The sequence below is a fragment of the Myxine glutinosa genome, chromosome 2 (assembly GCF_964187855.1).
Source record: "Myxine glutinosa chromosome 2, kmMyxGlut1.1, whole genome shotgun sequence".
NCBI classification, from domain to species: domain Eukaryota; kingdom Metazoa; phylum Chordata; class Myxini; order Myxiniformes; family Myxinidae; genus Myxine; species Myxine glutinosa.
In genome coordinates this window covers 252,942,860-252,968,665 of record NC_136262.1, presented here as the reverse complement: position 1 = coordinate 252,968,665, position 25,806 = coordinate 252,942,860, and the positions used below count along the sequence as shown (strand labels likewise).

General features: G+C 44.5%; 1 protein-coding gene across 1 annotated transcript in view; it reads right to left on the bottom strand.

Moving 5' to 3' along the window:
• LOC137420663 (mixed lineage kinase domain-like protein) overlaps nt 1–25,806 on the bottom strand; it is an 85,967-nt gene that overhangs the window by 17,872 nt on the left and 42,289 nt on the right. The window contains exons 6-7 of the mRNA XM_078772430.1: nt 15,571–15,706; nt 14,026–14,107 (exon numbers count right to left, since the gene is read on the bottom strand). Coding sequence (XP_078628556.1) covers nt 14,026–14,107; nt 15,571–15,706 — 218 coding nt within the window. The remainder of the gene's footprint in view (nt 1–14,025; nt 14,108–15,570; nt 15,707–25,806) is intronic.

Here is a 25,806-nt window from a genome sequence, read left to right as displayed (position 1 = left end):
ATACAGCCGGTAGGGAGCATTATTTATACAACACTGATATTTACACTACGATCCAGGACCTGTTCTTTGAGGAACACATGCAGATGTTATGCATAGGGAGAGCACGCATGCCAGCATCGATACACCAACCCACGAGTGCCCTGTGGCCCTAAGGCCTTTAATAATGTGCAGAGCACCCCGTCCAAGCACCAAAAGCACCACCCCATACGCACAGTCAGCACCATCCGGTGCACCAATAAAGTGTTCATAAAAATGCACAATTAAGTGTCCATGGTCACCGGTGGTGTCGCAGCCGGCCGATGTTCTGCCGCTGGTCTTGCCTTCATGGAGTGCACTTGGCCTTCTGGCTTCTTTAGAAATAAAGAAAGGCGCCAACCGCGTCCATTTCTGAATTGTGGCCGTCAGGGGGGCCAACTAAAAGTGGTTCACCTGTATGGCATAGGTGCCACGTTGACCCAGAGGTCCATCCACGGGTGGTGCTTGACCGCAAAAGAACTGCGGTCCATTGTGGGCGGCCACAAAAATTGCGGTCCATATGGTGTATCAATCCAGGCAGCAAGCAGCGGAAGTACAGGCCCACAACTGCGGAGCCAGCACCTCTCTCTCCTCTCTCTCTGCCCCAAAGCCAGATCCTCGGAGGTGGGAGACAAAAGAAGACAAGTGAGTAAGGTGGTAAGGGCGCAAAAGTGCACGCAATACAAGGTAATGCACACTGGGGGCACATGGGAACCAGGTGAGACAGGTACGTTCCTACCGTACACCCCCCCCCCCACCAGGTAACCTACATTGCCCCCCCCTTACCCCTTACTGTATCCACAAAACACAACACTACCCATAAACATCTACTTTACACATCAACAACGTCCCTACTGTCTTCCCCGTTCCTCCCATAAACCAAATTCGTCTTCTCTCCCTCCTAACCAATCAAATTTGCCATTTCCAACTCTCATCAAAATCTGCCATCTCCAACTCAACATCAAAATCTGCCATCACCAATTCATCATCAGTCCCTCCTAAGGAGGGAGAGATGGAATCACCCCAATGTCTCATCCACGTCGTGATGCGTCTCACAAATCCAAACAGCAATTCTCCTTTCCTGCAATACAAAACAAAGAAAACACAGGTGTGGAGTCATCAGCATCACCTCAGGTAAGTGGCTGCGTATGGTGTGACAGGTTCATCAATCCTAACTATTTCCTAAATGACTTTAACAACTTTACATTACCCGGGGTCTTTCCCTGCCAATCCATTGGCCAACTTACACTATGGGTTCTAAAAACCAATTCCCATTGACCAAACTGTGGTGCTTCTCAATTTGGGGTCTCACTCCCCCGATTCATCTCCCGGTGCCCTTGCACAATTTCTGGGCTGCGACGTGTAGCTCTCCCAGCAGGTCTACCCACCTGCACACCTCCACCACTGCAGTTGCCTCCCGAGCTTACCTGCTCCTTACCTAACCTATCTAACTGGGGAAGGCCCCTCCTGGCTCTGTCACCCCTTGGTGCCCTCTGGCACTGGGCTACCCGGGTCCGTCCTCCGGATCCTCAGGCCCCATCCACAACAACTACCGGCTCCCAGAGCCCACCTGCGGCCTCACCTGGCCGACATCCTCACAGTGGTGGAGTGCCCAAACCAACTACACACACTAACAGGCTACACGCCCAGCCATTTCCACAACACTAATGCACCCATCCAAATATCATTCTTCCACTCGCACCACAGATGCCAATATCCAACCACAATTTACCTATACCTTCTAACTACTCTTTAAACTACCCTCCCCGGGTACTCGTGAAAGGGGTCCACTCTTCCCCCATCCACACCTTCGCACCATGCACACCACTCCGTACCACTTACTCCAACTCTCTCCACACCACTCATTCTCTGCTCCATATATTCCACACACTTGTACTTGCACACCTGTGCTCTCATACTTGGTGCCGCCTGCACCCTTCTCTCCCCCAAGCGCATTCGCGCTGATCCACAACACTCACTACTCACCATGACACTCATCCGCAATGCTCTTTCATTCATCACTTGTACACTCACACACACCTCGGAGCATTGCCTCACCGATGCCTCATTTGAAGCTGCTCACCAGCACTTCCATTCATACTGCATCATCTGCTCTGTCTACTCCCTTCTAAAACTCGCGCTCCCTTAAGTTCTTCCTCTAACTCCACCTTATTTTTTTCTATGTGCTCCCGCACCTCCCGCTCTTTAACCTCCATCACCTCTACCACCTTGTTCATTTTCCTCGTCAGGTCCTCATGTACTGTCTGACACTCTTTTTTAATTACCCCTACGTCCTTTTTCATCTCCTTCCATTTGATTCTCTTGAGCGGCCATTCTGTTTTCTACCCCCGTTAACCCCTCCTGTATTTCCCCTAATCTATTGTCTAATCCCTCAAATTTGTTGTCTAGTCCCTCAAATTTGTTTCCTAATCCCTCTATTCTACTCCCTAACCCTCCGATCAGGGCCCCCATGTCCTCCCTCAATTTCTCGCTATTGGACCCCATCCTTTGTTCTAACCGTTGGCTATTGGCCCCCATGTCCTCCCTCAATTTCTCGCTATTGGACCCCATCCTTTGTTCTAACCGTTGGCTATTGGCCCCCATGTCCTCCCTTAATTGCTTGCCCATTCTTTGTTCCAATTGTTCGCTATTCTGGGCCATAAGGGCCTTCATTTGTATAAAAAAAAGGTTCAAATCCACCAGCAGCGCTGCTACGGTCGCGGCGCGGTCGCCGTAGCCATCTGCGAGGCGCAATTTTGCGCGCCCGTAACCTCGTGCGCGAGGACGCCATTTTGCGAACCTGCCGCCCTCACTGCTTCGCTCTCCTCATGTCCCTCAATTTGTCCTCCATCATATTTTCTAACCCCATTAACCCATTTTTCACCTCTTTTATCCCGTTGTCTAACCCCTCAAAATTATTGTCTAACTTCCCAAATTTCTTGTCTAACCCCTCACCGGTAGCCCTCGCTTCGTCCCTCATTGCCCCCATACTGTTTTTCAAACCTCCAATTTCACCTCCTCTGGGACCTCCAATTTCACATAGCGCGATTTGGCCAACGTCTGGGTGAATCGGGTGAGTTGGGGAAGAATCGGGGGAATTGTTGCGGACGCGGATTAGATGTTATTTACCGAGCGGTTGGTATTACCGCGACCGAACAGTTGCCCCGATTCTTCCCCAACTCACCCGATTCACCCAGACGTTGGCCAAATCGCGCTATGCCAAATCAATGATAGAAAGGACACGACGACTGGGAAAGAGGAAACGACGCAAGGGGTACAGTTCTCAAGACCTCCGGAGGAGGGTATAATTACAGTGGTGGAGAAAAGGGGTAGATTACAAGGCAGTGAGGTAAAGACACAGAAGAGATGGGCACTTAATTACCGTCTTATCTTATCCCAGACAGACCACAGACAAACGGAACAAGGCAGACTTACACAGGGATTGATGGCAGGAAGGGACAGGTAGGTCGATAGCACAAGGTGCACCTTGGCTCGGGGACAGGATAAAGCACGGTCCAGAAGATGCGGGGAGGCCTCACAGCGCTCGGAGGGGACGTCTTTCTTGCTTCAAGCTCAGCGCGCATCTGACGTCCCCTCCCCCTCACTGCGCATGATCAGCCGGGAGTGACACGCCCTCGGCTGGTTGGTTCCGCCCCACTGGGGCCGGTCCGCCGCTTCCATTGGGTGCGGGGGTTACCGGACTCCGCCCTTGACGAGGAGCTGACAGGGAGCCCCTATTTGGTAACCCCGTCGAGCACATGTTTGATGGCGGCTCGTTGGGAAGGCCTGGTGCCCTCCCAACACCCCCTACCAACCAAGCCGGAGTGAGGCCGCGCACTTCCTGCGCTCGTTGTTGTTGTTGTTGTTGTTGTTGTGAGGAAGAGCTGCGGGGAGGTATTGGGAGGTCCTAAACTTCCTAACGGTGCCATACAATCACATTCTGGTGCAACGAAGGGTCAGAATTAATGGAAACGAGTCCTTAACTGACATAGACTAAGAATAACTAGCAAGATGTCCTATAGTTGTCTTACATGAGATGCGGTGAACCTGGGCACGACATTTAATGGGGGAAATAGGGGGAGGTCGGGTCTACAGAGTGTTGTTTACAGAAAATGGGACTAGGGAATGGGGGATTGGGGATAGTTGGGAAGTATTGAGGAAATAGGGGAATATTTACAAGCGGATATGGATGGATGCAAATCCCATATCCGCAACAATATATATAGATATACAGTATAACCGGCACCGATCTTGTACAGTTAGATGCGTTTTACCTGACAAAGTTTAATTTTAAACACAAACCAGAACGAGAACCCCAGCATCGCTTAAATAAATGCATATACAGTCGCTGCCAAAAATATTGGCACCCTTGCACTTTTTTCAAATAACTCAATTTGCTCTAAAATAAGTTGAAATTGACAAAAGTATTTGGTCTCCACAATTCTTTATTTCACTGTTAACAGGACAGAACCTTTGTTTTTCATTCAGAACTTAATATATCCTTTAAAATCAGAAAATAAAAATAAATGGCATTGACAAAATAATTGACACCCGAAACTTAATATTTGGTAGCAAAATAACTGCAGTCAAGTGCTTCCTATAAACATGAATGAACTTCCTACACATCTCTACTGGCAGGTTGACCCACTCTTCTTGGGCAAACTGCTCCAGTTCTCCCAGATTTGAAGAGTGCCTTCTCCCAACTGCTGTTTTCAGATCTCCCCACAGGTGTTCAATGGGATTTAGATCTGGACTCATTGCTGGCCACTTCAGAACAGTCCAGCGTTTTTGTCTTGAACCATTCCTGGGTGCTTTTTGAAGTGTGTTTGGGGTGCATTGTCCTGCTGCAAGACCCATGACCTTCGACGGAGACCCGGCTTTCTGACACTGCATTCAACATTGCGCTCCAAAATGCCTTGGTAATCTCCTGATTTCATGATGCCGTGCACACATCCAAGGAACCCAGTGCCAGACACAGCCCATAAACCCCATAACATCACTGAACCACCTCCATGTTTAACTGTAGGGAAGGTGTTCTTTTCTTTGAAGGCTTCATTTTGTTTTCTGTAAACATAGAGATGATGTGCTTTACCAAAAAGCTCTAATTTGGTCTTATTTGTCCACAGGACATTCTCCCAGAATGATTTTGGCTTGTTCAGGTGTGTTTTGGAAAACTCCTATCGGGCTTTCTTACGTCTCTTTCTCAGCAGTGAGGTCCTCTTTGGTCTCCGACCATAGAAACCCCTGCCATTGAGTTGGCGACGGATGGTGTGAGTTGAAACTGTTGTACCTTGTGTCTGAATGTCAACTTGAATCTGTTTGGCAGTTGATCGAGGTGCTTTCGCCACCATTCGAACAATCCTTTGCTGCAATCTTCGATCAAGTTTTCTCTTATGGCCAAATTCAGGGAGATTGGCTACAGTGCCATGGGCCTTAAACTTCCTGATAACGTTGCATTTGGTGGACACAGGAACATCAAGGTCTCTGGAGATGGACGTGTAGCCTTGTGATTGTCCATGCTTGGCTACAATATTGTCTGACCTCCTCAGACAATTCTCTGGTTTTCTTTCTTTTTTCCATGTTCATTGCGGTACACACAGTGACACAAAAAAGCAGAATGACTCCTTTTCTAGATTCAAACTGGTTGAATGAATGATTTCTATATTGCAGGCATCTGCAACTCACCACAGGTGAGTTCAATTCCAAAGTAAAGGAGAATCACCTGCTTGAAATCGAATTATTTCTAACAACTTCTAAAAGGTGCCAATAATATTGTCCGGGCACTTAAGGGTTTCTGTGTGGAATAAGTTAAGATTTAGTAATTGTTTCACCTTTTTTGTTTTGTTCCACTGAAAACCAAAGAAATACATGTGTGGACACCAAAATATTTTTTAATTTCAACAATTTTCTGGAAGAAATGGTGCATTATTTGAAAAAAGTGCAAGGGTGTCAATATATTTGGCCACGACTGCATACACTCAATTATAAAATCGCAAGGCATAGTAAATTTTGTCAGACTTCAGTCCAGATTTGGACATTATTTAGTGTACAGCATCCAATCCTCATATCCGAATCCAGATTTTGATGATATTGTTGCGGATATGAGGATTGCATTTTTTTGATTGTGTGTATTGTAGTGGTAAATTGTGGTGATGAACATTGTTTGGATATGGCCCCTCCTGCCTCCAGAGTTGTGTAAAGGTAAAAAGGGCGTCTCGGTAGTTAATTCCATGAAACACCACATTGAAGGACCCGATAAAACCCTTGTTCAGTAGCTTATATCTTATTATGTGTTTTAGGGTAAGGCCTTGTCTTCCATTAAAATAATACTCCATTGCACCGAATCAATTAAGAATAGCTCCCCTTCAATACTTCCATTTCCCAGCCAAACTCTCCATCTGCGGGTAAAGCAGTTCACAAGCGTGGGGTGCACGCCCTCTCAATTCGCTGCTATAGTGAATATGTGCTCCGTGCTCTGTTTGAACAGGAGGGGCGGGGTCGCCAGGGAGAGGAAAGCCCAGGGTGCGCCACGAAGGGCGGGGCTGTGCAGCCCCATGCCCAAATAAGGAAACAAGCCCGTGGCTCGCCACGAGGGGCGTGCCGTCGGCACGATGCCCAAATAAGGAAACAAGCCCGTGGGATTACCATACAAGGTCACGAAACAGAGCACGGGGGAGAGGGCGTGTCAGTCCCGCGCTGGAGAGAAGTGAGAGGCAGGGAATACGAGCTGGGCTGCGTGGAGAGGTACACGAAAAAGAAAGGGTCCAAGAGAAAGCAGAGGAACTTTTACGAACGAGTTGCAAAGAGATACGGCAGATGAGTCCAGCCCCGTTTCAACCAGCCGCGTGAAGCCCTGACGGGGCAGCGAGTGACCCTGCCGGCGTGCGCTGTAAAGCCGAATACCAGGAGCTGCCGGCGTGCGCTGTAAAGCCGAATACCAGGAGCTGCCGGCATGCGCTGTAAAGCGGATAACAAGGAGCTGCCGGCTCCCCGCTTCCCGCCCGGAGTGGACCTGCTCGCTGTGCCCTGTGATCCCACCTGCTCATCCTTTCCAGCCATTCCTGCCTGCAAGTTCCCCATTTGCGTACGTGAGTTTGTTTTGTTCGTGCTGTCCTGGGTAGTAACTAAGTCTGTATAAGCTAGTAATTTTCACTGTGTCACCTGCGTTTTCATGTCCGCTGTAAATACCCGTGACTGCTCTTTTTGCTTATGTGTGTGTAAATAATAATAAACCCCGTTACTCTTCTGTACGTCTTCTTCTTCTTCCTCTTTGCATTCGTCGTCTTAGTCTTTTCCACATTGAGTATCTGTGGCGCGATACGGCCAACGTTTGGGTGAATCGGGTTTAGTCGGGGAACAACTGTTCGGCCGCGGTGCCTTCGCTCGGCAAACAACATCCTTATCCACGGACCGTAACAATATGCTTCAATTATGTAATGATAATTTTTATCATTACATAATTGAAGCATATCATCAATGCTTTATTATCAATATCATATCATCAATATCATCAATATCACGATTATAATCAATCGTGCTTCCAAGGCAAGGCGCATTTGAGTAGGCCGAAACAAAATGGCGGCTTTAGAACCCAGCGAGGTGCAGTGGGCTGACCAAGATGTTGGGCCGCGAAATTGGTACACCACTACATTGGGTTTTTTTTTCTTATGAGCACCTCGTAAATCATCTTCAAAAAGGATATTATAACACACCCCGGATATTATAACCAGCTGCTCCTAGACTCTGTGTCCTCTCCTGACAAGGTGGAAAAGTTTCTGTCAATCCTCGACTCTGATTCTGCAACTGGACCAGACGGCATCAGCCCACGGGTCCTAAAATCCTGCTCTGCTGCTCTTTCACACCCTCTCTCTGTTCTCTTCGCCCTCTCTTTTGCTCAAGGTCATCTGCCATCAACTCGGAAATCAGCCAAAATTACCGCTTTACACAAAAAAAGGTGCAAAAACAGATCCTTGCAACGACAGACCAATCAGCCTGCTCCCAATTATCAGCAAAGTCATGGAATCCAACATTGCTTCGGATATCAAATCCTTGCCCTTCTCCAATGGCTTGATCTCTGATCATCAATTTGGATTCAGACCTGGTCACTCTACTCTGGACATTCTGCTTCTGCCATCTCAACAATGGATGGAGGTCCTCAATGTTAAACAGGAAATTAGAGCTGTCTCCCTTGACATATCACGTGCCTTCGATACGGTCTGGCACCCCGCTCTGCTCACCAAACTCTCCTCCTATGGTATCCATGGAAATCTCCACGCATGGCTTGTGGACTTCCTCTCTGGTTGTAATTAACGTGTGGCCCTGAATGGATTTCTTTCATTTCCCCTTCCTGTTAAGGCTGGAGTTCCCCAAGGCAGTGTTCTGGGCCCTGTGCTTTTTCTGGTCTTCATGAATGATCTCTGACTCTCTGGAAAATAATCTCTATCTCCTTGCCGATGACTCTACTCTATGCCGCTCCATACCTCATCCCTCAGATCGGCAGTCTGCAGCCTCCTCACTCTCTCCAGACCTGGACAAAAATCACAGACTAGTCAAACAAGTGGAACATGTCTTTCAATCCTAACAAATCTCACACTCTCATCATGTCTCTCCGAAAAGACCGTCTGGACAACCCTCCCATCCACTTTCTCAACAATTCACTCCAAGAAGTTCAGTCACTCAAGCTCTTGGGTCTCACAATCTGCCATGATCTTTCCTGGGAAAACCACATTTCCAAGCTGGCCTCCAAAGCCAGTCGCGGACTGAGCATCCTCCGTCGTGCAAAGCCCTTCCTTGGCACACCTGAGCTCCTCACCACAAACAAGGCGTTCATCCGCAGCTCGATGGAATACTGCGCTCCCCTCTGGGCTGGTGTTCCTGCCTCACACCTAGCTCGGCTTTACGCTGTTGAAACCAAAGCTTTCAGAATCATTGGAATCTCCCGCGATGAAGTCAACTCTGAGGGGCTTTCACTCGCTCACCGCAGGCAGCTTGGTGGTCTTTCTGGCTTCCACCGACTCCTCTCTGGCCTAGCCCTAACAGCTCTGTCTGTGCTCTGTCCACCAAATACTCCTGCAGATCGCACAATATCTGCCAGCAACCCTCTTCTGGTGAAACTGCCAAAATAAAGACTCTTTGCTCACCTTCACTCTTTCATTCCTCTTTTCTCCCGCCTCTGGAACAAACTCCCTTACTCTCTTCAATCGCACTCCTCCTTCCAGGTCTTTAAAACAGCTGTTCACCACCATCTCTAATCTTCCCCCATCCAAAACCTTGATCTTTTCAACCCCCGTTAATTCACCCCAGATCCACTTTTCTGAAATACTGACTTCTTTCCTGGAAGTCCTAGTAGTGTCCATGTGTTTGTTTTTTGCCTCTCCCACCCCCCACCGTCCTTCCCACGCCTCCTCCCCCCAAGCCCTCTCCCTCCCACAGATCTCCCGTTGTCCCTGCTCTCAAATGTTTTACTTGTGTACTTCCCCCTCTCTCCACATGTCTCCTGCTCCCTTTATTATATGTCTTACGTGTCCGTTTTCTTTTGTCATTAATGTTAGGTCTTACACGAGCCTCGATCTCATATACAAAAAAAACCCAAAACAAGTACACATACATTCAAAGTACACCGCCCCATGCCAAATAATTAAATATGCTGCAGCGCGGCATTGCCGGGGCGCCTCCGGCGCCCGGCAATACCGCAGTGCAGCTCATTGAGGCTGCATTGGGAGGGAGAGGTGTACACTAATTGATTGATTAATTGTATAATTAAAATCAATAAAAGATTATCACAAAATATTTTCATAATCAATTGGCTAATCGCATAACTAAACCAGTAGTGCTTCATCCGAAGATGTATCTTTTAGAAATTTAATTAAATAAGTCATTTATAAAAAATTAAATAATTAATTGATTACTCAATAAATAATTAATCGATTAATCAATAAATACTTAATAGATGAAATGATTAATCAATAAATCAAAAATATCCTTGATAGCCACATCACTTGGTCACTCATGTCCAAATATTAGCTTCCCAGCTCAAAAGGTGCCTGAGATATTGGCCAAATGAGAAAGAAAATAAATAAATGATTAATAATGAAAATAAATAAATAATAATCATAAAAAAATTAAATTATTAATCAATTTGGTCAGAGAACACATAAACTACCACTATTTCATCAGAATCTGTAACTTAAAAAAAAAAAAATTTTTTGTCATTAATCGAATAATTAAATAATTAATCGATTAATTGATTAATTAATAAATCAAAAAATATCCTTTGCAGCCAAATCACCTGGTCATTGGCATGTCCAAATATCAGCTTCCTAACTCAAAAGGTGCCTGAGTTAATAATGGTCAGAAGATAAATGAAATTTAATTAATTAAATAAGTACTTAATTAAACGCTAATAATTAAATAACTCCTCAATTAATTGATTATTCAAAAAACAAAAAATACCGTATTTGACAAAGGACTTGCTCACTACTGTGCCGAAATTTCAGCTTCCTAGCTCAAAGGATGGCTGAGATATCGTCCGGACAACCAAGAAAACAAACAAACAAGAAAACAAGAAAACAAGTACAAATACATTCAAAGTACACCGCCCCATGCCAAATAATTAAATATGCTGCAGCGCGGCATTGCCGGGGCGCCTCAGGCGCCCGGCAATACCGCAGTGCAGCTCATTGAGGCTGCATTGGGAGGGAGACGTGTACACTAATTGATTGATTAATTGTATAATTAAAATCAATAAAAGATTATCACAAAATATTTTCATAATCAATTGGCTAATCGCATAACTAAACCACTAGTGCTTCATCCGAAGATGTATCTTTTAGAAATTTAACTAAATAAGTCATTTATAAAAAATTAAATAATTAATTGATTACTCAATAAATAATTAATCGATTAATCAATAAATAATTAATAGATGAAATGATTAATCAATAAATCAAAAATATCCTTGATAGCCACATCACTTGGTCACTCATGTCCAACTATTAGCTTCCCAGCTCAAAAGGTGCCTGAGATATTGGCCAAATGAGAAAGAAAATAAATAAATGATTAATAATGAAAATAAATAAATAATAATCATAAAAAAATTAAATTATTAATCAATTTGGTCAGAGAACACATAAACTACCACTATTTCATCAGAATCTGTAACTTTAAAAAAAAAAATTTTTTTGTCATTAATCGAATAATTAAATAATTAATCGATTAATTGATTAATTAATAAATCAAAAATATCCTTTGCAGCCAAATCACCTGGTCATTGGCATGTCCAAATATCAGCTTCCTAACTCAAAAGGTGCCTGAGTTAATAATGGTCAGAAGAGAAATGAAATTTAATTAATTAAATAAGTACTTAATTAAACGCTAATAATTAAATAACTCCTCAATTAATTGATTATTCAAAAAACAAAAAATACCGTATTTGACAAAGGACTTGCACACTACTGTGCCGAAATTTCAGCTTCCTAGCTCAAAGGATGGCTGAGATATCGTCCGGACAACCAAGAAAACAAACAAACAACCAGAGTGAAAACTGAGTACTCTCTTTCAGCGTGCGTCACTGCCGAGCCCCCTTTGGTGCCCGGCAATGACGATTTGCAATGCCTGGAGATGGCATAGGAAAGGAGCGGTGTACAACAAGTACACATACATTCAAAGTACACCGCCCCCATGCCAAATAATGAAATATCCTACAGCGCGGCATTGCCGGGGCGCCCGGCAATACCGCAGTGCACCTCATAGAGGCTGCATTGGGAGGAAGAGGTGTTCGCTAATTGATTGATTAATTGTATAATTAAAATCGATAAAAGATTATCACAAAATATTTTCTTAATCAATTGGCTAATAGCATAACTAAACCAGTAGTGCTTCATCCGAAGACCTATCTTTTAGAAATTTTATTAAATGTCATTAATAAAAAATTAAATAATTAATTGATTAATCAATAAATAATTAATCAATTAATCAATAAATAATTAAGCAATTAAATGATTAATCAATAAATCAAAAATATCCTTGATAGCCACATCACTTGGTCACTCATGTCCAAATATTAGCTTCCCAGCTCAAAAGGTGCCTGAGATATTGGCCAAATGAGAAAGAAAATAAATAAATGATTAATAATGAAAATAAATAAATAATAATCATAAAAAAATTAAATTATTAATCAATTTGGTCAGAGAACACATAAACTACCACTATTTCATCAGAATCTGTAACTTAAAAAAAAAAAAATTCTTGTCATTAATCGAATAATTAAATAATTAATCGATTAATTGATTAATTAATAAATCAAAAATAGCATTTGCAGCCAAATCACCTGGTCATTGGCATGTCCAAATATCAGCTTCCTAACTCAAAAGGTGCCTGAGTTAATGGTACGAAGAGAAAGGAAATTTAATTAATTAAATAAGTACTTCATTAAACGCTAATAATTAAATAACTCCTCAATTAATTGATTAATCAAAAAACAAAAAATACCGTTTTTGACAAAGGACTTGCTCACTATTGTGCCGAAATTTCAGCTTCTTAGCTTGAAGGATGGCTGAGATATCGCCCGGACAACCAAGAAAACAAACAAACAAACAAACAAACAAGAAACCAGAGTGAAAACTGAGTACTCTCTTTCAGCGTGCGTCACTGCCGAGCCCCCTTTGGTGCCCGGCAATGACGATTTGCAATGCCTGGAGATGGCATAGGAAAGGAGCGGTGTACAACAAACAAGAAACCAGAGTGAAAACTGAGTACTCTCTTTCAGCGTGCGTCACTGCCGAGCCCCCTTTGGTGCCCGGCAATGACGATTTGCAATGCCTGGAGATGGCATAGGAAAGGAGCGGTGTACAAAAAACCCCAAACACCCAGTTTTCATCCTTGCAATCTATTGGAGGTCCAGGTGTATGCATGCAAAGTTTGGGGCAGCTAGGTTTCATGGTTTTGGAGTTATGGAGGAGACAGACTGACGGACGGACACTGCCTTTTATTATTATAGATTGGCTATCTATTCGCTCATCATCACCATCATAATGTACCAAAGCCCTATGCAGAGCGGTGGTACTGCGAATGCAGTTGCAATCCTGATCGGGTCACTGCTCTGACTTCGGAAGACAGGGCAGAAATTTGAAAATTGTTCAGGGTGCCAGCTAGAGATCGCCAACTCTTCGCGAAGGACACCATGTGATCTTTAACGTCAACCAATTAATGCTGGCAGATGTGACACCGAGTGTAACTTCCATCCGAGGGACGGCACACATATTGATGAATCACCCTGCCTGTGAAACAGCAGGATGGCAGTTTATAGCTGGATTTCTGCTTTCACAATTCTATTCTGCTTTTTCACCACAGACTGGTTCAAAGCCTATTGATCTTCTACACTGTTTTCTCCAGTCTTGCAACCCCCTGCCCATTCAACCATGAAACTCTACCCAGTTCCACAAGGGTGAATACATTGATCCAGCAACACCGTCTTTGTCAACCTTGTGAAGTACAGGTTTCTGGCTCAACTGCATTTCTTGGTTATTCTGTCTTTTCCCAGCTGCGAAATTGCCTCCCTGAATCTGTTTGATGATGTTCTTACTCCATTCCTTCAAGGTTGCAGTTTTCCATCATCTCATATCCAACAAATCCATTGATGAACTTGTATTTTCCAATTCAGATCCTGTCACACGCCACAAATTATTAGAGGCCACGTTTAAATGTCATTGACTGTCGGCTTACTCCCTCCTATCGTTTTGTGCAAGTTGAAATTCCCTCATCTTCTGTGGTTTTATTCCCCGGAGATACCCGATTTTGCGTCAAAAACAAACAAAGCACGGAAACGCATACATTCATCAATTTGAAATAAAGCATGGCAATGGATCATAAAAGATGGACCGAGGCTCAAAACGAAAGCAAAGACCTTAACACACACAGTATCCCAAAATATCCATCTGGCCAACTTCTCATCCTGTCTACCCAACATTTGCTTAAAATCACTTCATATTATACTCCTAACTGAATTTGTACCTTTAGACTGTTGTTCTCATTCACAAGAAAGCTTTCAGAACGCACATGTTTGTGCACAAAAGGACTTGACCAACCGTGGAGCCTGTTCGAACACACACAAAACACACACACTTTTTCTTTTCACCATCAAAAAAACAGGATTTAACTCTTGTAATTTATAGAAATTGTTCCCACAATTGCATTCCCATGACAAACACAAGATGCAATTGAATCATAGGACTGACATCTGTGTGAAATAAAAGGATTTGAAAATGGTTGTTGGAATTGACTGATTCAAATGAGAACAAGAAAGAGCAATCAGAGATTGCAGACCCTCACCAGGACATGTTTTTTAGTCGTTTTTAAGGCTTCTGTGGTAAAACAAATATGGTGGCCGAACCATGTGACGGACGATGGCATCATTTTTTTTCTGCCAATCAGACCAACAGACAAACAGACAGAAACGGACTCAAATGCAATACCCTCTCCTCTGGTGAGGGTAATTATCGAAGTTAAATTTTAAGCACAATCTTCTTCTTTTAACAAAGATTATGAAACAATATAAATAAACGGTCACCATACAAGTCATCCAAACAGATAAACAAGAAGACGTCATGCGTAGCACGATACTTGCAAAATCCCCCCCTCCCCCAAAGTTTTGCATTGATACAGCAAATTGTCCATTTCATGAAGATTAAAATTTACAATCTTGATCAAAGCTCGGGTCAACAGGATGAAAAGTGACGATTTTTCAGATGACAAATGATGATTTTAGAAGTTTTGACCTTGAGTTGACCTTTGACCTTTTGACCTCATAAATAGTTGGTTTCCCAATTCAGTGAGGCAATGCACAAATGCTGTTCTATTTTCAAGTCAATCAGATGAAAATTGATGGGTTTTCAGATGAAAATTGATGATTTTGGAAGTTTGACCTTCAGTTGACCTTTGACCTTTTGACCTCCCAAAATAGTTGGTTTCCTAATTCAGTGAGGCAATATGCAAATGCTGTTCAATTTCCAAGTCAATCGGATGAAAATTGATGGTTTTTCAGATGAAAAGTGATGATTTTGGAAGTTTGACCTTGAGTTGACCTTTGAACTTTTGACCTCAATAATAGTATGTTTCCCAATTTAGTGACTCGATATGCAAATGCTATTCAATTTTCAAGTTAATCGGTTGAGAATTGACAGCTTTTTGAATGAAAATTGATGACTTTTAAAATTTGACCTTGAGTTGACCTTTGACCTTTTGACCTCAAAATAGTTCATTTCCCAATTTATTGACTCAATATACAAATGTTATTCAATTTTCAAGTCAATCGGATTTAAAATGGCGATTTTAGAAATTTGACCTCCAGATGACCTTTGACCTCAAAATAAATAGGCTTCTCAATTGGGACGACCTAGACAACTTGAAGTTTCGTGACGATCTGTTTAGAATTGTGACCTGTAGGCCGGTGACAGCCAAACAGACAGAACCACAAACGCAACCGACCAATATACTTGAAAAATCTTCGATTTTGCAAGTAATAATTGCTATTTGAAATAGCATAAGAAGGTTGTTTACCGAAAGAGAGCGCTGGCACCCTCCTGTGCCATGTGAACTCTCAGTTTCCAGCTCAGTTCCTCGTTTGATTGCAGTAGTGAAGACAGAGAGCCCTTACTGCAGTATTCCATGACAATACCACAGAAACTACCCGTTTCTGTGGAGAAACACATCATTCAGGATCAACCTCCTGTAAAGGAGCAGGTGTATTTACATAGCTCCAAGGGGAAGTTTGGAAGAAGAAGGATCACTGTCGTTTGCATTTCCATATATCGATTTCCAACATTGCAATATGTATGCAAGTATTTCTTTTGCATCACATTTTCCATCTTTTCACATCTTACATTGCCATGTGGAAGTTCATGCCAAAACCGTACAAGTTCGTATTTTAATGGCCACCATTATTCCCCACGTTCTTGTACGGTTGGCTAGGGGAGGTGTAAAAATGGTTGTTGGAAATAACATATACAAATGACAACATTAACCAATGTTACGGCAGGAATTTATAATTTGTCAGGGTACTGGTGACAGATCGCCTACTCTTCGCAAAGATACCGTGGGATCTTTAACTTCCAACAACTAATGCCGGCAGGTGGGACACCCAGTCTAATATCTATCCGAGGGATGGCACGCACATTGATGAATCACACTGCCTGTGAAATACCAGGATGACAGTTTATAGCTGGGTTTGCATTAAAACCCAGATGAGATGGCTACGAGGTGTATGTGTCTACCAATAGGCCTTCCTGCCAACACCTGGAATATACAAGCATATTTTCCGGCAAACTAGAAAAAAAATGCAGAAAGAGGAAATCCTGTCCATCTGCAGTGCTTTCAGAAAGTATTCACACCCCTTCACCTTTTTCACATTTTGTTGTGTTGCAGCCTGAATTTTAAATGGATAAAATTTAATATTTTTGGCATTGATCTACACACAATAAATACCCCATAATGTCAAATTGGATTTTCTTTTTTTTAATGTTTACAAATGAAGTTAAAATGAAAAGCTGAAATGTCTCGAGTAAATGTGTATTCAACACCTTTGCTATGACACTCCAAAATTGAGCTCAGGTGCATCCAATTTCTTTTGATCATCTTTGAGATGTCTCGACAACTTGCTTGGAGTCCACCTGTATAAAATTCAATTGATTGGACATGCTTTAGAAAGAAACACACCTTTCTATATAAGGTCCCACAGGTGACAGTGCATGTCAGAGCAGAAACTCCATGATGAAGTCCAAGGAACTGTTCATAGAACTCCGAGATAGAATTGTGAGGAGGCGTAAATCAGGTATAAAACAATTTCTAGTGTTGAAAGTTCCCAACAGCACAGTGAGCTCTATCATTAGGAAATGGAAAGAATATGGAATTACCCAGACTCTTCCTAGAGCTGGCCATCCGACCAAACTGAGCTGAGCAACTGGCCAAGAAGGACCTTGGTCAGGGAGGTGAACAAGAACCAAATGAACACTGACAGAACTATAGAGTTCCTTGGCTGAGATGGGAGAACCTGCAGGAAGGACAACAGTCTCTGCATCACTTCACAAATTTAGGCTTTATGGGAGTGTAGCCAGACGGATTCCACTCCTGAGAAAACGGTACATGACAGCATGCTGGAGTTTGAAAATATGCTCATGAAAGACTGAGAGCATTAGGAAAAAGATTGTGTGGTCTGATCAGACAAAAATTTAACTCTGGCCTGAATGCAAAGCGCTATGTCTGGCAGAAACCGAACACATCTCATCACACGTCTAACGCCATCCCTCCTGTGAAGCATGGTCGTGGCAGCATCATGCTCTGGGGATGCTTTTCAGCGCCAGGAAATGGGAGACTTGTAAGGATAGAGGGAACAATGAATGGAGCCAAATACAGTCAAATCTTGAAGAGAAGCTGCTTCAGAGTGCAAAAGACGTTAGAATGTGACAAAGATTTACATTCCAACAGGACAATGACCCCAAGCACACAGCTAAAGCAACACTGGAATAGATTTAGAACAAGAACGTGAAAGTCCTTGAGTGGCCCAGCCAAAGCCCAGACTTGAATCCCATTGAAAATCTGTGGAAAGACTTGAAGATTGCTGTTCACCGATACTCGATACTTCACCAATACGAAAAAATTGATCTTTGACATTATGGGTATTATGAGTAAATCAGAGACAAAAAATCTCAATGTATTCCATTTTAAATTCAGGCTGCATCACAACAAAATGTGAGAAAGTTAATGGGTGTGAATACTGTTGCGTTTATGGGGGGTAGGCAATGAAACCATAGGGCCAGGTAGGATTGCATTAGGTGGTGTGCTCAGAATGTCACGACGAAGAAGACGAACCTCCATGTAACTAAGTAGGGAATCCGTTAGGCCGGATGTTGCGTAAGGTTGTATATTTGTCTCCATGGCGAGGGGTGGGGCTATATTAATTAGGTAGGGTATAAGGGCAATTAATTTCCTGTGTGTAAATTACCTGTGGTTTTTCCTTTGTTCCGTATCACATATGCAACACCAGCCATGCACTCCGCACCTAAATTAAATCACACGAAATAAAAGCCACCGGATTCAGACATTTGGGACTACCACTGACACCACCAGCCGAGTCTTCACAAGGGCCGGCAAGAGGCCGTGAGGCCACGCTCCGAAGAATGAGTGGTCGAGGCGATGGACTGATGCGATGGGACTATTTGATTGGAGTGCGCACGGACGTCATCACATGACGTTCGAGGACCAGGGACAAAAAGGCTGAGGACCACCATTTTCTCTCTCTTGCTTCGTGGATGTGGTCGCAAGCAGTCACAGTTCGTGCTCTTTCTCTTGGCGCTGGGTTGTCATTATGAACAGACGCATAGTGCACTCTGACTTTCTGGGTTTGTGGCTGGCATCGCGGGCAGTCACAGTTCGTGCACACTCTTGGCAGACGCATCCTTCTCTTGTCTCACCTCGGTGCTTTGTGGAGTGGGTGGCAAGGAAGGAGCAAAGGCCCGCCAAGGCGTGTGTTTTCTCACGCAGGGACGCGGGACCTTTGACGATCCCAGATGGTCACAGACGCCAGGCAGAGTGCAGGCAAACGCACGACACACACATTTATTTTACACTTTCGTTTTCCCCTTGTGTCGTATACGAGTCCGTGCGGAGGGTCCCTCCGTGAGGAATTTAGTGTACCGTTTAGTTTGTATTCTGGAATTACTTTTATTAAACCCGTTAATTCTTGAATTTCAATTCCTTGTCCTGTCTCGTTTATTTGTTGGTAGTTCGGAAAACCCACTTTGCGTCCGACCGTGCAGGTAAGAGCCTCGCTGCCCTCCACTCCACCCTCACGTGTATAAATAACACCGGCATATTTGAACAAATGCCTGGGAGTGTAAAGCTCGATCGGCCATTCGTCACCTTGGGGACCTTAATCCCCAGCGGTGAACATGATAATACTTTCTGAAGTCACTATATGGACTCAAAATGTGCCCTGATGTAATAAATCCATCGAATTCACAGACAATAAATAAATCTTGCTCGGGAGGGGAAAAACAAACAATTACCAATCAAAGGACATCCAAGAACCCAGTTGAGATTGGGTTTCAGGAGGGGAAGGCAAATTTATGTCACTTGGACACAAAAAACGAAGATGAAAAGGCAATCAACTCTAACATTTGTCACCTTGCAGACAGGATGGTGTGTCAATTCTTTCGATATGCATTTTTATTTTATTGTAGACAGTTAAAGCTCGTGAAAGAGCTATAACTATAACAAAACGGATCAGACCAACACATATCAGGAAGGACAACCAGAAGTAGAAGGGGACAAATACCAACAGCAAGGCAGAAGGAGAAAATAGACAGAGATGGACAAACAAGGGATGCATGTAACGAAGACTGGTAGGGGAGAACGTAAGAGGTGCACAAGATTGATACAGGAGCAAAATTTTGGGAAGGGTGGAGGAGCTTTAACGGTTGAACAAAATATCATGGTTTTGGATGGGGTACGATTTGAGATGGTGGTGAACAGCTGAGAAGAATGAGACTGAAGAGAATGTGTGCGGTGGTTCCACAGGTGGTTAAAAGAGGAACGAATGAGTGGAGTTGGCCTTGGATTCCATCGACAGACAGTTTGTAGAGCAAGTCGGCACGGGATCTCATCGGCGAGGGCACGGTTTTTCGAAGCTGCACACGCTCTCCACGCTTTTGAAGTTAAGTAATTGTTCACAATTGTATTTTTGGCGAAACTGTATTTATCTTTCGGTGTGTGCACCTTAATAGTGTGCCCCGAGGAAGATTCGCGGTGTTAATCTTTCATACCTGTATAAAAAATCGTCGGTTATTTCGTGCCGCGTTTTTTACGACCTAGTACCTTGTGTCCCACCTTGAGGCTTTGTTTTTCTCTCAGTGGTCGATTGTGGTCAAATTACTTTCGTTCTCTCGGTTTTTCCCAGTCTTTTCACCCCATACTTCCTTGTTTAAAATCTCAACTAAAAATAAAAAGAAAAAAAAAAGAAAAAATATTTCCTACTTTGTCCTGATTCATTTATTCGTTGTTCGACCACGTGTTTCACCCCCATTTCCCCAGATAGTTTTCACTGTTCAATTTTAAAATGTTTAAACTTTCCCCTGAAGTGATGTCTTCTGTCGTATATAATAACACCTTTTTGTTTTTCTTCTTTAAAAGGTTGCTTTCGACTTGCTCACCAAATCTATTCATTCCCCAAAAAAGTTCCATCTCTTACAGTTCCTCTTTCCGACATTCCCTAAACTCACTGGCACTCCACCACACCCTCCAGCGTCCTCAAACGTATCTTTGACTTGAAGGTCACAAGAAACTCATTTTGCAATAAATGTTCGTTTCCCATTAATCATACAACACTTTCTAAAATCCAAACTCACCCCTCCCCTCCAAATCTTCCCCATCACCCATCCCTTTCAAATCTCCCCCCTCACCGCTCCCCTCCAAATCTCCCCCATCTCCCATCCCTTTCAAATCCCCCCCCTTGCCCCTTCCCTCCTAAACTCCCCCCTAACCCCTCCCCTCATAAACTCCCCCTCACCCCTCCCTTTCAAATCTCCCCACCCTGATTTCTTCTCTAATTCCCCCCTCTCACCCCTCCTCCTCAAAGTGTCCTCCCCGCTTCTTCCCCCTTCCAACTCTCACCTCCATCTCCCCCAACCTTCTGCCTCGCTCTGCCCCCCCCCCCCCCCCACTCAAATAACACCTCACTGTGCCTCACCCAATCACCATCAAACCTTTTGTCCACCCCCTCCTTCCCTTTCTTAGCTATTCTGAAATCTCTGACACACTGTCAAGAGCTCTCCTTACCTCTGCCTCCTCTTCCACATCTTACCCTACCCCTCCCTCCCCCTCCCCCCCCCCCCCCCCGTTCTGTATCCGATGCTCCCCCTTCCTCTTCATTAACGGTATGGACCTCAAACATCCGGGGCCTTCACTCAAACTTGACTGATCTCTCCATACAGGTTGCTTCTGACAAACCAGACTTGATCTGCTTAACAGAAACTTTCCTCCTTTATGTCTCTGATTCCTAAATATCTCTCCTGGGTTACTCCCTCCTCTGGTATGATAGACCTGAGCCTCGTCCTGGAGGTGGGGCTGCCATCTTTATCAAAAACTCTCTTCCTCACTCGCCCTGCACTGCCCTCTCTCCACCTCACCCCCAGGAATACCTCTGGCTACGGCTTCCCCTTCACTCCCACCTTTTGTTCATATGTGTGTTGTACCGTCCACCAAACAGTGAAGACTCCATCTACATCTCGCTGTCTGATAATATGGACCAACTTCTATCCACTTATCCCAACTCTCTCTTCCTCATATGTGGTGATTTCAATTGTCACCATGCCAGTTGGCTGGGTGTGGGTACCTCTCTCACCAGCCATGGCTCCTCAGCAAAGGACTTCTGCGACTCACTGGGACTGACACAGTCACACAATCTGTCAATTTCCCGACCCGGATCTCAGTCAACGGAGCATCTTCTCTTCTAGACTTGGTTATGACTAACTTCCCTGCAAATGTCTGCTGCTCTTCTTCTGCTCCAATCGGCTCATCTGATCATATGCTTGTTAAAGTGGACATCTCTCTGGCCATTCTCAGAGAGCCTCCTCAGTGTCGACGAGTCTGGCATTTCACTCAGGCCAACTGGCACAGTCTTCAAGCAGCCATCAATCATCTGGACTGGTCTCCCATCTCTACCGCCTCTGACATCAACTCATCCTGGGAATTCTTCCAAAGTAAATTGCTCTCTCTCATGCACAGATTTATCCCATCTCGTCTTCAGTTGTCATACTCTTCCTCCCGTCCATGGTACACGGAATCTTGTGATGAGGCTGTTGCCCAGAAACAACTTGCCTTCGCCTCATGGAAAGGAAATCCAACGGAAGGAAATATCTCATTTCCTTTCAGAAAGCCCGAAACAAGTGTGTGTCCACCCTCAGGAGAGCCAGGAAACAATATCTCACCATTCTCAAGACCGAACTCTCAAATCTGTCTCCCACTTCCAAATCCTGGTGGCATCTGGTCAAATCTGTTTCTGGTGTTTGTTCCCCCTCCATCACCTCCCTTACCTCAAACGGCTGCACAGCTGACTCTGCACGTGAAAAAGCTGAATGCCTCAACTCTGTGTTTGCCTCCAAATCTTGTGTCCCAAACCCATCCCTCTCTGTACCCACCTTAACCAGTCGTACCCAGCTGCTCCTGGACTCTGTGTCCTTTCCTCCTGACAAGGTGGAAAAGTTTCTGTCAACCCACGACTCTGATTCTGCAACTGGAACTGACACCATCAGCCCACGGGTCCTAAAATCCTGTTCTGCCTCTCTTTCACTCCCTCTCTCTGTTCTCTTCACCCTCTCTTTTGTGCAAGGTCATCTGCCATCAGCTTGGAAATCAACCAACATCACCGCTTCACACAAAAAGTTGCAAAAACAGATCCTTGCAACTGCAGACGAATCCCCCTTCTCCCAATTATCAGCAAAGTCATGGAATCCATCATTGCTTCGGATATGAAATCTTTCCTCTTCTCCAATGGCTTGATCTCTGATCATCAATTTGGTTTCAGACCAGGTCACTCTACTCTGGGCATGCTGCTTCTGCTGTCTCAACAATGGATGGAGGTCCTCAATGCCAAACAGGAAATTAGAGCTGTCTCCCTTGACATATCACGTGCCTTCGATACGGTCTGGCACCCCGCTCTGCTCACCAAACTCTCCTCCTATGGTATCCATGGAAATCTCCACGCATGGCTGGCGGACTTCCTCTCTAGTCGTAGTCAACGTTTGGCCCTGAATGGGTTTCTCTCATCTCCCCTTCCTGATCAAGCTGGAGTTCCCCAAGGCAGTGTTCTGGGCCCTGTGCTTTTTCTGGTCTTCATCAATGATCTCTCTGACTCTCTTGAAAATCCTCTCTATCTCTTTGCTGGTTACTCCACTCTCTGCCACTCCATTCCTCATCCCTCAGATCGGCAGTCTGCAGCCTCCTCACTCTCTGCAGACCTGGACAAAATCACAGACTGGTCAAACAAGTGGAACATGTCTTTCAATCCTGACAAATCTGACACTCTTACGATGTCGCTCCAAAAAGACCGACTGGACAACCCTCCAATCCACTTTCTGAATAATCCTCTCCAAGAAGTTCTGTCACTCAAGCTTTTGGGTCTCACTATCTGCCATGATCTTTCCTGGGAAAACCACATTTCAAATCTGGTCTCCAAAGCCAGTCGCCGACTGGGCATCCTCCATTGTGTGAAGACCTTTCTTGGCACACCTGAGCTCCTCACCACATACAAGGCTTTCATCCGCAGCTCAATGGAATACTGCTCTCCCCTCTGGGCTGGTGCTCCTGCCTCACACCTAGCTCGTCTTCACGCTGTTGAAACCAAAGCTTTCAGAATCATTGGAATCTCCTGTGATGAAGCTAACTCCAAGGGCCTTTCACTCACTCACCACAGGCAGGTTGGTGGTCTTTCTGTCTTCTACAGACTCCTCTCCAGCCTTGCACCCCAAGCTCTCTCTGGGCTCTGTCCCCCAAATATTCCTACAGGTCGCACAAGATCTGCCTGCAACCCTCTTATGGTTAAACTGCCAAAATCAAGACTCTCTGCTCACCTTCACTCCTTCATTCCTCTTTTCTCCCGCCTCTGGAACAAACTCCCTCACTCTCTTCAATCCCACTCCTCCCTCCAGGTCTGTAAAACAGCTGTTCACCACCATCTCTTATCTTCCCCCATCCAAAACCTTGATCTTTTCTTCCCCCGCTAATTTCACCCAAGATCCACTTTTATGAAATACCAACTTCTTTCCTGGAAGTCCTTGCAGTGTCCTTGTGTTTTATACTTCTCCCACCGCCGCCCCCCCCCCCCCTTCCCATGCCTCCTCCCCCCAAGCCCACACCCTCCCACAGATCTCCCGATGTACCTGCTCTCAAATGTTGTGTTTATGTGCCTCCCTCTCTCTCCCCATCTTGTCTCCCGCTCCCTTTATCATATGTTTTATGTCAGTTTGTCTTTTTGTGATCAATGTTAGCTCTTACACGAGCCTCGATGCTGTATACAAAAAAAAAAAAAATGCATATGGAAAGAATTGAAACCCCATCCTGTTGCAATGTGACAAATATTTAAGTTGATTACCTTTATATGTTCATTTTTGCGTCAGTGACATAAATTCACCCTCACCTCCTTAAACTTAATCTCAACTGGGTTCTTCGATATCCTTCGATTGTTAATTGTGTTTTAACCTTCCTGAGCAAGATTTCTTTCTTGTCTGTGAATTGGAAGGATTTATTACATCAGGGCACATTTTGAGTATTGATTTTCCCATACACTTATACACAGTTCTCCACATATGGTCATGAGGTGGGGCTATATACAGACTTGGCATTTAATATGGAATATATATTATTTTTCTTGACTTGGGTTTACTTTCTGAACTCAGTATATCAATCTGGGGAGTTTCTTTTACCCTTCGGTGATGTCTTTGTTGAAATAACCATGTCACTGATTGTCTTTCGCAGCAAGAAGTCAATAACAGGATTATATCACAGGTGGCGTGACAAAATGTAAGGACAGGTACATTTGACGATTGGCTTCACAATCGGGTATATAAGGGTTGTTGCGTTCTGTATTAGTGGAAAACAACTGCTGCACGTCTACAAAAGTTATTGCCGCTTCCTCTGGAGATGGTCCGTCAACTTGACAATGCTGTTTGTCATGGAGTGGTGGCTTTACGAAATTCTGGCATGAAACAGCGTGCTATTGCTCGGCAGAATGGCATCACTCAAGGTCAGGTGTCAAAGATCCTGAAACGAAATGCTCAGAGGGGTGTCCCTACTCCGATACCGAGGCCAGGACGTCCATGCAGAACCACAAGGAGAGATGATCGCCAGCTGCACCGGTTAGTCTTCAATGGCCGTACCAAGTCAGCTAATCGGTTTAGGGCTGAGTGGCAGCAACTGACAAATGTGCCTGTATCCAGAAAGCTAGTCAACCAACGACTGGTTCAAACAGGCTATCGTGCCAGGCGTCCCCTGAGAAAGCCACGCTTGACCAGCCAACACAGCCAGCGCCGATTGCAGTGGGCCAGAGAGCACCGTCAATGGCAGCCAGGACACTGGAATCACGTGACCTTCAGTGACGAGTCTAGATTTCTGGTCTATCGTCAAGATGGCCGCGTCCGAGTGCGCAGACAAGTGCATGAAGCCCACAACGCAGATTGTATAGTGCCAAGAGTCCAAGCTGGAGGTGGTGGGGTGACCGTTTGGGCTGCTTTTCATGCAGGGGGAAAAACTGACCTGGTTGTTCTGAATGGAAACCTGAACCAGTTCAAGTACAGGGTCATTCTGGAAGAAACATTGCTTCCATTTGCTCGTGCAGCCTTTCGAGGAAACTTTGTCTTCCAAGATGACAATGCACGGCCTCATCGTGCTCGCATGATCCAACACTTTCTTGCTGACCGTGGTGGAGCATATGGAGTGGCCTGCCATGTCCCCGGATTGAATCAGATAGAGAACTTGTGGGCAGAATGAACGCGTCAAATCGACAACTTGGACCAGCGTGACCAACTTGGACCAAATCGACAACTTGGACCTCTGTGCGTGAATTGCAGCAGACTATTGTCACTGCATGGCAAGCGATTCCTGTCCAAACCTTTGCAAATCTCGTGAACAGCATGCCTCGACGTATATGTGCTCTCCTGAATGCTCTTGGGGGTTACACGAAGTACTGAACTGTAATTTTACTGTCCGTAATCCCAGTCATAATTTAGCTTTTGTTTTTGTTGAAAT